Source organism: Aureobasidium subglaciale (genome assembly GCF_000721755.1).
Source record: "Aureobasidium subglaciale EXF-2481 unplaced genomic scaffold scaffold_10, whole genome shotgun sequence".
Lineage (NCBI taxonomy): Eukaryota > Fungi > Ascomycota > Dothideomycetes > Dothideales > Saccotheciaceae > Aureobasidium > Aureobasidium subglaciale.
Genome location: NW_013566985.1, coordinates 709,639 through 720,239, shown reverse-complemented (window position 1 = coordinate 720,239; position 10,601 = coordinate 709,639). Strand labels below are relative to the sequence as shown.

Below are 10,601 nucleotides of genomic sequence, written 5' to 3'. Positions count from 1 at the left end.
GGGCAAATGTTTGGAAGCTGTGGAAATGGGTTGCCGGGAGGAGATAGATTGCACCTATTGTCGTCATTGTGAGATGGAGCACGCTGCCCGGGACACTGGAATGTAGAACGATTTGAGAGTAGATTTTGGTCATGTATTCTTGTTGGTCTCGTGATGAGAATCCTATTTCTTTCGCTGGACTGAAGAGTGGGAAAAGTCTGGTATATGTATAACGAATTGGCATAGACAAAAAAAGACAAGAGTAATAAGAAAAGAGTAACGATAGTGAGAGCAGAGGAAAAAGAAGAAGAGTCGTCCAACCAAAACAGACATCACTCCCAATCATAGCCACCATTTATCCGGAAACATGAGAAATATACTAAACCATGAACATTACAGAGTGTAGAACAAGAGAACACAAGGAGAGAAAGTGAAGGCATCAATCGTGTCGTCTGGACATGGTCAAGGCTCTCGCAACCTTTCTGAAACCTCCTCGTTCCTTTTCCTTCTCTTTCTTGGGTGCTGCAGCAGGAGAAGAAGCGACTTCACTCTCGACAGCGCCAGCAGCGACAAGAGCAGCAGTCTCTTCACGCCAGAAATTGTCCCAGCGTCCTGCCACTGGTTTTGCGTCTGAGCGATTGAGTAAACTTGTACGTCTACTGAGATTGGGTTTTGACTTCAGACCAATCAAGTTGGATGATTGAGAGCGAGGGAGGCCAGATGAGGAGATGGAAGTCACAGATGAGCCGGGCGATCCGGTGCTGAGGTCGAAGGATTTGCGTAGACGGTTTCGGAGAGCGGGTGGAGGGCGAGAAGAAGGGCCGTTGATGACAGGAGCTGTTCTCATGATCGACTTCATCTCGCTTCCCTCTGGGATTCGTATCTTGATGAAGGAGGCTCGTTGTGCAGAAACAGGTTGTCTGGCCAGAGGTATCGACTTTGGCGTTGTAGTGTCCACATACGAAGCGCGAAGGAAGGAAATTAATGCTCTGATGTCGGAAGCGGTCGACATACCACCGAGAGATACACGAACAACGCCTGTTGCTTTACCATCAACGATTTGTGTGGGGTTACTACAGCGATGGCCGGATGCGAAGGCGGCCCTCATCTCTTGCGATGTCCAGTTGAGGTAGGTCGCCATACCACCAGGATTGCAGAGAGAGCCACTACGAATGTAGATACTTTGGCTGTCGGCTGACTTTTCGACTTCTGTGTAAGGAACAAGTGAGCCGTCAGACTTGAGCACGTTGAAAGCGACTGTGGCGCCTTGGGATTTGCTATCGCCATAGACGGTGTTCCGTTCCTTGTAGATCCTAATCACAGGCTTGCCGTTACGGTGTCGTAGGTTGCAGAGGTTGTCGTGGAGTTGCTTTGATAATTGTGCTGTGTGTCGAGAAATGAACTTCATTGGCTCTGACCCGTAAAGACGTTTGTGAACGTTGATGGCGTGGTCCAGAGCAAAGATAGAGTGGAATGGTAGGGTACCATCCTCGAGTGCATCATGAACAGTGGTAGTCTTTCTCGCATGCCAGGTGTCATTGAGAGTCACAACCATGTCGACTGTACCGCCACCAAAGTACTTGCGATTTGCCAGGACATGAGCCGAGGACTTTTGCACAAGTAGAGCGCCAACGTTAGGGAAGCCGAAAATCTTGTAAAAGCTGAGAGCTACAAAGTCCGGACTTTCTCGGGTATTGCTGAGGTCAAGCTGGGCTGTGCTCGCTAGAGCAGCCGCATCAAGAAGCGTGTAAGTGTTGGCTCGAAGGATCTTCTCTCTTATCATACCAGGCCAAGAGAGTGGAAGACGACGACCGGTCATGTTTGATTGACCAGGATAAGCGAAGAGGCCTAATTGGCGAGGAAGAGGCCCGCCAGCCCCACCACACTCAACCCACTTCTCTACCTCGTCATCGCTAGCAAAGCATCGACTCGTAGGTGTGAGCTCGCGTATACCCACAAGACTTGTATGGGCATCACGATGATAACCATACCACAGTTGCTTGTGTGTAGAAGCAGCATGATCTCTGAGACATTCAATAGTAAGCTTGATGGCGGCAGTAGCGTTGGCGACAAAGACTAGATCCCATTCTTCAGGATCGGCCTTGAAGAAGCGAAGAGCCTTATCGCGAATGGCGTCTATCCGATGACCAGCGATAGCCGAAGGTGTCGAGTCCGAGTGCGGGTTGCCATATAGGTTTGATATCAAGTCTTGTGAGAAGTCCTCGACCATAGACTTGGCGTAGAGCTGGGATTGGTTAGCATATATTGGTAGGAGCGGTCATGTGTGGTGGGGTAAGCTTACTGTTGATCCTCCATGATCAAGATAGATTTTGCCTGCAAGTTGGGGATACTCGCGAGCTCTGAAGCTCTCCACCTCTTCGTTCTCAATGTGTTCTCCAGAGCATGATGGAGCAGGGGTTGTGCAATCGGTTTCGTAATCGTAATCATCGTGACCACTGAAGGACGACATGTCATCGTCTGATACTGACGAGGTCCTTGACATGATGTCTTATGTGTTCCAGCAATGGGTCTTGCCCGTTGTATAAGGCTTCAAACGGGATTGTCCAGCAATCTGAATCGTGAAACGGTTTTCCTGTTTCCTGGAAGCTGGAAGCAATGAGATTTAAAACCGTCTCAGCTTGACAGCGGAGGAGATGACTTAGGAAACGGAAACAAGGGAACTAGACTTTTGAAGAAAGAAGCAACAGTACCAGACTAAAGGGAAGAAATTGGAAAGAGAAGGATGAGAAGAAGGGTAAAAGGGTAAGGGACAAACGTGACGTATATAGGTAAGCATCTCTCTGCAGAGGAGGGAGAATGATTGCTCCCGGGTTCTGGGTGCAGATGCGCCCGATCTGCAGCAGAATGATACATTTGCTAGGCCAAAACACATGGTCTCAGTAGCCACTCTACGCAGGCAGCCAGAACCTGAAGGCTGTCAAAGCGGTAGAGACCCGTCAACCTGTCAACGGTCAACTCACAGGCCAAGTTCAAGCTAGAGGATTTGGATGTTTGACGAATCAACGGCTCGCGTAATTATTTTGGACAGAGGATGCGTTGATCGCCAATCAATTCTCTACGCGATGCTGGATTTTCGAACGACATCGCGCTCTGTCCACCGCCGGGGATGCACGTCAACTCTCTCTTTCAATCCCCTTTCCTTTCCAGAATGCAGGCGTATCCTGGGTGGTGGTAATGCGATAGAGTGTTCAAAGTGGAGCTTGCTAGGCATTTGCGAGACGGATGATCTGCTGGACGCGCAGCAGGAATCCGCAGTCCGGGTTCATGTTCCCAGCCCATTGCAGCACAGACTCCAAGCCTGCAGAAAGGAGGAAAAATACTTTCCATACGCCATCATCCCTGGCGCCATCACGACTCAGGAAGGCGAGGGTCAGGTTGCAAGGCACAAACTTCTGGGCCATCCCACAAGCGTTGCGATGGGCGGGAGCCAGGGACGACGCGGACGGCCCGCGGACAGCAGACGGTATGAAGCCTAAAAATCCTCCGCAGACTTCACGTCAGGTCGTGTCTTCATCCTCATCCACTCGGCACCCACTTTTCGAGCCGTGCAAGAGCAACGCGTGGGTAAAGGGGGCAGCAGCCATCCGACTAAGTTAGGTGTCGACTGTGTAACTCGCAAAGAATCAATCTCCACGTAGCCGTGGTGTCTCGGCGCGCATTGCGGGGAAACATGGACGAGAATGAGAGGCTGGCAAGACTCCATTGTTTCACGACAGTGTTACGACGGTACCCGTTTCTGCTCGCTTGAAAAGAAGCCGGGCGGTGTCACGACTTCCCGGGCACCTCATCACATCCACCGATCAGAGTCCATACCAAGTGAACAGGTCCCGTCTCAAGTGGTGCTCCATTGAAGGTGCCAGCATCGAGCTCATCATCTCAGATCTCCAAATCGTACCGCGATGTCGGCACATCCTGATACAGACGCCCCAACGTCCTTCCACCAACGTTTCAGCAGCCATCCGGTCGCCATGGCTGAAGCCATCGAACTACACCATGGCGACTACCTGGCTCCCCGCAAGTACCGAGCATCTCGTATCTACGATCCTAGACCGTCGCTATGACCGCCAATCTCTCACGAGTTAGAGTTTGAGGAAGTGGCTTCTAGACAATAGAAGGATTGAGTGTTGGACACGCGCGTCGCTGGCAAAAAGGATGGCCGCAGTCTGTGCTGCAGCGCTCGACCAGTCAGTTCCGGTCAGCGGCATATCAAGGGCTGCAGGCATCCGACCTAAGGACAGAGTCCGTCAAATCATTAGACGAGGTATAACGGCGTCTAGTGATCAAGAGGTGGAGATATCAGGATTGACAAAGGAGAAAGCTTGAGCGACTGTGACCCTTGGAGGGAGGTACAGCTAACCGTAGGAGCGGCAGGGTCAAGTGGAGCGCTCACTCGTGGTCAACGCTGTGAACCCTCGTGCGCCGATAGCAGCGGTTTTGTCGCCCAAACGCTCCGGCAGCAACTACCTATCGTCTCGAAATTCGTCATGTTTCAAGTCGACGTTGTCAAGGATAGAGAGAGACAGCTGTGATCCTCGTCGGAAGCGGATTGCTGACAGATTGTCGAAGTTCCTGGGTGCGTCTACAGGTCCTGCAGACCAGGTCAAATTAAATTGATCACTGATCAGATCCTCAAGGATTTTCCGCTTGGGCAGCCCTAAATGCAGATTTGAATTGATTGGACGAGTTGACGTCGATGGAGATTGACTGAGTTGCGCTGCGTTCGCCATCCTGGAAGCACGTCACTACGGCCCGCGCGTGTTGAGGGATTGGCTGAAAAGGTCGCGTAGTACGGGGAAGCTAGGTCTAGCTGCATTAGCCTGCTGTCGACACCTGCAGGGGCTCACTGCAACGTTCTGTTCTCCTCAAGCCAAAAGATATCTGATACATCCGACTTCATGCACAAAGATCAATCGCGTGGTGACCGGGCTTTTGGGAAGCGTCTGAAATTGCCCTCAGCCACTTGGGATCGACTATGAGAAGGTAAGCTAAGAGCCAGCGCCAGCATGTGATTCGACAGTCGCGCTTCGGTACCCTCTGAGTCGTCGACTCTCGGTTGCATGCTGTTTGCCTCTCCATTTCCTTCTGCAGTCATAGTGGCCGTCTGTGTTTGCTCGTAACCTGCAGCCTGCCTTCACGTACTCAACAAGCGAAATGGCAAGGGCTGCCCAGCCTGCGACTCTCCTCCATTTGTACACTGCGAGGCCCAGTCTTTTCCTTCTTTTGTGTCTGAGACTCCTTCCATTCGCTCTTTAATTACTGCCACTGTCCCTTTTCGACACCACGACTCATCAAGCCAAAAGTCGAATCTTGACCTCAGCTCGTTCATCTATCTTCACTCAGCCTTACGACACAAGGTCGTTGCTCGGCTGTACCCGCAGACTTATACCAGGTTTCTGGTAAATACCTCACGACTTCTTACTCACAAGCAACTTTCATGTTTGCGTCCAGGACAACAACCATGTCCGACGTCGAGAAGATGATGGGCGATTATGCCCAGCTCACCAACCACAACATCCGTAGTTTCCTCTGGAGAGGAGTTTCTGTCACGGTAAAGGATCGACAGACTCATGAAGACAAGCCCATTCTCAACAATGTCAGCGGTATCGTCTATGCAGGGGAGTTGATGGCCATCATGGGTCCTTCGTACGTATTGCATCGTCATTTGGATCCTACTATCGCTGACGACGTCGCAGCGGTTCTGGAAAGTCAACTCTGCTTAATGTTCTTGCCAATCGTGTACCTGCCAAGGGAGCTTATGCCCAGTCAGATGTCTTCTTGAACGGCCGCCCGGCCGAGGCAGAGACGATGCGCAAGATCAGCTGCTACGTTGAACAAGAAGATGCTCTGGTCGGCTCACTGACGGTCAGAGAGACGTTGATGTTCGCAGCCCGTCTTTCGTTGCCCAAGTCTATCAGCGCCAAGGAGCGTATTGCACGTGTTGAGGCACTCGTCAACTCTTTTGGTCTCAACGGTCAAGCTAACACACTGGTCGGTACACCTATAAGAAAGGGTATCTCTGGTGGTCAGAAGCGCCGTGTCAGCGTTGCCGCCCAGCTCATCACCAGCCCCAAGATTCTGTTTCTCGATGAGCCGACTTCTGGTCTGGATTCGGCCGCCGCTTTTGAGGTCATCTCCTTCGTCAAGGATGTGGCTAAGAAACACAACGTAAGTCCTGAAGCTCAAGCTCACTGGATCAACGTACTAATCCGAGCGTAGTTGATGGTCGTCTCGAGTATCCATCAGCCTTCCACGTCGACCTTCGCAATGTTCGACAAGCTTCTCCTCCTCTCGCATGGCAACACGGCATACAGCGGACCAGTCAAGGACGTCCAATCTTTCTTCGACTCATGCGGCTTCCCCATCCCGCTCTACATGAATCCTGCCGAATTCATCATCGACTTCGTTAACACCGATTTCGCCAGAAACAGAGGTGAAGTCGTCAACCAGCTCGAGATGGTCACTGGAACATGGCAGCGCTCAGGTCTTCACGCAGAGAAGCTGAACCACATTGCTCGCGAGATCTCCCACGGCGACCCATCGCCTCACGAGACCAACAACAACGAGCAGATTGGCGCTCACTGGTTCGCCATCGTGATTGCGCTTATCCATCGCAACTTCATCAAGTCGTACCGTGATATCATCGCCTACGGCATTCGTATCGCCATGTACATGGGTCTGGCCGTCATGATGGGTACTGTATGGCTGCGCCTCGATGCTTCACAAGAAAACCTGCAAGCCTTCACCAATGCCATCTTCTTCGGAGGTGCTTTCATGTCGTTCATGGCCGTCGCCTACATTCCTGCCTACCTCGAAGACCGTGCCATATTCATGAAGGAACGTGCCAACGGTCTCTACGGTCCCACATCATTCCTTGTCTCCAACTTCCTGACTGGTCTTCCCTACCTCTTCATCATCACTGTGCTCTTCAGTGTTGTTGTGTACTGGCTCAGCAATTTCCGCGGAACTGCGGGAGGATTCTGGACTTGGGTCATGTGGCTTTTCCTCGACCTCATCGCCGCTGAGTCTCTTGTTGTCTTCATCACGTCCGTCGTGCCCATTTTCGTCGTCGCCCTCGCTGCCACTGCCTTTGCCAACGGTCTATGGATGTGCACTATGGGCTTCATGGTCCGTCCTGCCGATCTGAACCCCTTCTGGCGTTACGTCTTCCACTACATTGATTACCAGAGCTACGTTTTCGAAGGCATGATGGTCAACGAGTTCGCCTCGAGGACATATACCTGCCCCAAGGGTGTTGACGGTCAGTTCGATTGTGCTTACAAGGATCCCTTGAACGCACAGGGATTGATCCCTGGCACCGCTTTACTCGATACGTATGGCTACAAGGCCGGCAAGACTGGCCAATACATTGGTATCTTGCTAGCTATCATCTTGGTGTACAGAGCACTTGGCTGGTTCGTGCTATACGTCCGCCGCACCTGAGGTTTCACCTCTCCATCTCCCACAGCACGAGCAATTCTGCTGTTTGTTCATGACGACTCTCCCTTGTTTCTATCAATTTTATCATCCTCACTGGCGCTCTCGGGCAGGTGTTTAATGGCGCATGTTTTTACTACCCTTTTACTGAGTACTCCGTATCGTCTTACTGGGCATGACTTGTTCATTTCCTTTGATAGCGAAACAGAAGGCAGGACTACACACCACTCGTTGACGAGTTTGTTTCAGGTTTTCGGTTTCTCTACATAATGATCGATGCATTGACACTCTCACAAGCAATTGAAGAACACCCTTTTCTACATACATAAAAACTCGCATTAACCTCTCTTCACCCAAAAGTGTTTGCTTCTCTCGCTTGATGCGATGCTTTGCATGTTCTCGATTCTGCTCACCTCGCCTGCTTACTTCTCACATGTACTTCTCCAGCCTGCACATGAGAAAGCAGTACCACAGTGACGACCCACAGACCGATTGCTCTGCATCGACGCCCAAACGTTGCAGCATACTTAGGTACCGAAAGCCTCTAAAAGCGCCCTCCATAAAAGTGGAGGAGAAGAGGGAAGCAAGGTACGAGAGCAAGGAAGAAAGATACAAAGGATTCGGTACCTCTGGTTTCGTTTCAGCAAGTGAGCTTTGCAGCATTTTCCCTTCTTCTCTTCTCACTGTGCAACGTGACACATGCGGGTATCCTTGGGATGCATAAACGCTTGTGGTACATGAGGCTTGCATCTCGCATACGCCAGTCTTTTTCTCTCAGCCACTTTGTGACACCTGTTGACATGTTCCGTATAATCATATTGCGATTATGGTAGTTTTTTTGAGGTTGTCTCCGATGGCTTTTTGGATATATGGCATTTGCGTCTCCTCATTCTTTTCGTCAGGTTCTCGCTGCAGAACGTGTACATGAGGCGGTTGGAGTAAGAGAATGATGGAGGCTTGAGAGAAGACGATGGCTTGTATGTAGCATATGCGCTGTCTTCAACAAGATTCAGCTGTTGTGACCCGCTCTTCTCTGCTGTCCTCTCTCTGCTGTCGTCTCCCTCTTGTTATACTGCCATCTGCCATATCTCCGCTGTCTTGTCTTTTGTGCTTCGTAGGACCTGGTTCTGCCATTACCTCCATACCAGCGAGGCATTGTTTGTTCGGCGAGGTGATATGTCGCATTGATTTTCATTGTTTGTTGGGGTGATTTTGCATGAAAGCTGGGTAAGGTATGCAGAGGTAAAGCGAGGAGCCGTCAATACATCACCTCATCGTGGTAGCGACGAGCGAAGCTATGAGCAAATGCGGTCAGCATTTCGGCATCGCTTTGACCGAAGGATCGAGTGGAATGCAGAGATGCTAGAGGGTTGTCGCAGCTTCTCGAATTTGTACAATTTCGCCAAGTCCGAGAGGCTGTTCACATCACCCTGACTCGTAAGCAGCCATCATTTTTGTCGGACAGATTATGGCGATAAGCGACGTCTGGATGATTGATTGTATTCAGGATCTCTTCGACGTGTGTCTTGAGAAGGTGGGAGTAACTGTGTACCCGGACTGTGACCTATGGCTCCGTGGAAGACTCTTTGAGCGCAAGACGTACCAGCTGATGGATCCAGTCAATAATCGTGACACACCTCACTAGGTAGTCTTGATCTCAATTCCGACCCATGAACGCATGCTCAACGCGGCAGCAATGTTGCTTTTCTCGACGGGGACGTTCCGAGTATGGCTTCAGAGTCGATTTTCGACGTCTTGTTTTGTCCTATTCATCGCTATCTCACTTTCCGGCTTCTCTTCCGTCCACAACCACATTGATTGGGTCTCCTCTAGCAAAGGCCTCAATCGTATCTCTGACACACGTCTTCGTCCCTTCCACCGTCCGGCCAGAGAACCAAGCTAGATGAGGTGTGGCAACCAAGCCGGGCACATCATCCGCCAATAACGGGCAATTCTCCTTAGTCGCTGGTTCATGCTCGAAAACATCAAGACCAGCACCTAATAGCTTGCCCTCCTTGAGAGCGGTAGCAAGAGCGTTCTCGTTCACGATGCCTCCGCGACCGACATTGATGAGAATGGAAGACGGTGACAGAAGGGAGAGTTCGTGATGAGAGACCATATCCCTAGTCGAAGGGTCGAGGGGGCAGGTCAGGAAAAGTGTTGTGCTCTTGCGCAGGATCTCCTCGAAAGCAGCACGACCAGGACGAGTAGTAGCTTCGCCTTTGCGCTCGGCGATAAGGACATTCATATCGAGTGCCTTGCACATCTTCTCCACCCGCTGACCTGGAAGACTCGTCAGTACAATTTCCTTTGCGCAATCTTTTCATCTCATCCTTCCCGATCTTCCATATCAAGGAATAAGATGAACCTGAACAGCACTTACCTAAAGCTCCATACCCAATGATCCCCACAGCCTCTTCCTCACAGACCCTAGGCTGCACACCCCTGAACTCCAACACACTCATCCCCTGTTTCTTCCACTTCTCCCCTTCTTTTGTGAAAGCATTCAACTCCACAATCTTCCTCTTGACCGCAAAATATAAACTCAGTGCATGTTCGGCAACCGTACTTGTATTCTGAGCGGGCGTATTGGTCACGGTAACACCTGCCTCTTTGGCAGCGTGAAGGTCAAACTTATCACAGCCGGCTCCAAGACAAGAGATTAGTTGCAGTTGCGGAGCGGAGACCATGTTTGCTTTTGTGAAGGAGGTGGTGGTTGCAATTGCTATGGTTGCGGAGGCGATGCGTGAGGGGAGTTCTGAGGGAGTGGTGGAGACGTGCTTTTCGAATGTGTGTGGGAATCGGAGGGGAGGGAGTTCAATGTGACTGTCCAGTTGGACAACGTGGTGTTTGAACTCTCCAGAGCTGGCCATTATTGTTATCTGACAATGTTGACTGATTGATATGCCGGGTATGTCGTTCTTGAGATGTGCCTCGGTAGGCTTTCCAATGGTATCAATGTCTGTTTGAGTAGAAAGGTGGGACACAATGTTTCGTTCTGGATTAAATCACGACTTGGACAAGTTCGATTCAATGCGAGATAATGAGAAGATATATGTAGTCGTTATCTGCCTTGCCGAGCACGTTACCTATGCTTGCGCCCTTTGACGACTCCGATGACCGGCGAGGTTCGAAATGCTTGGCGTCAACTTCCTATCATCAATGGT

The 10,601-nt window shown here is 50.8% G+C and overlaps 3 protein-coding genes across 3 annotated transcripts; 1 reads left to right on the top strand and 2 right to left on the bottom strand.

Annotated features, from left to right (window-relative positions):
- Positions 1–418: 418 nt before the first annotated feature.
- On the bottom strand, positions 419–2,482 carry AUEXF2481DRAFT_5109 (uncharacterized protein; the record flags this gene model as incomplete). The annotated part of the gene is made up of 2 exons (XM_013488308.1): positions 419–2,224; positions 2,282–2,482. The coding sequence occupies 2 exons, from the start codon at positions 2,480–2,482 to the stop codon at positions 419–421; spliced, it is 2,007 nt and encodes a 668-aa protein (XP_013343762.1).
- A 2,997-nt stretch (positions 2,483–5,479) lies between these two features.
- On the top strand, positions 5,480–7,440 carry AUEXF2481DRAFT_65528 (uncharacterized protein; the record flags this gene model as incomplete). Its single annotated transcript, XM_013488458.1, has 3 exons — positions 5,480–5,643; positions 5,694–6,165; positions 6,217–7,440. The coding sequence occupies 3 exons, from the start codon at positions 5,480–5,482 to the stop codon at positions 7,438–7,440; spliced, it is 1,860 nt and encodes a 619-aa protein (XP_013343912.1).
- A 1,402-nt stretch (positions 7,441–8,842) lies between these two features.
- On the bottom strand, positions 8,843–10,487 carry AUEXF2481DRAFT_221772 (uncharacterized protein). Its single transcript, XM_013488573.1, has 3 exons — positions 9,818–10,487; positions 9,038–9,717; positions 8,843–8,864 (listed from the first exon to the last, which is right to left on the bottom strand). The coding sequence occupies exons 1-2, from the start codon at positions 10,305–10,307 to the stop codon at positions 9,215–9,217; spliced, it is 993 nt and encodes a 330-aa protein (XP_013344027.1). The 5' UTR covers positions 10,308–10,487; the 3' UTR covers positions 8,843–8,864; positions 9,038–9,214.
- Between the last annotated feature and the right edge of the window lie 114 nt (positions 10,488–10,601).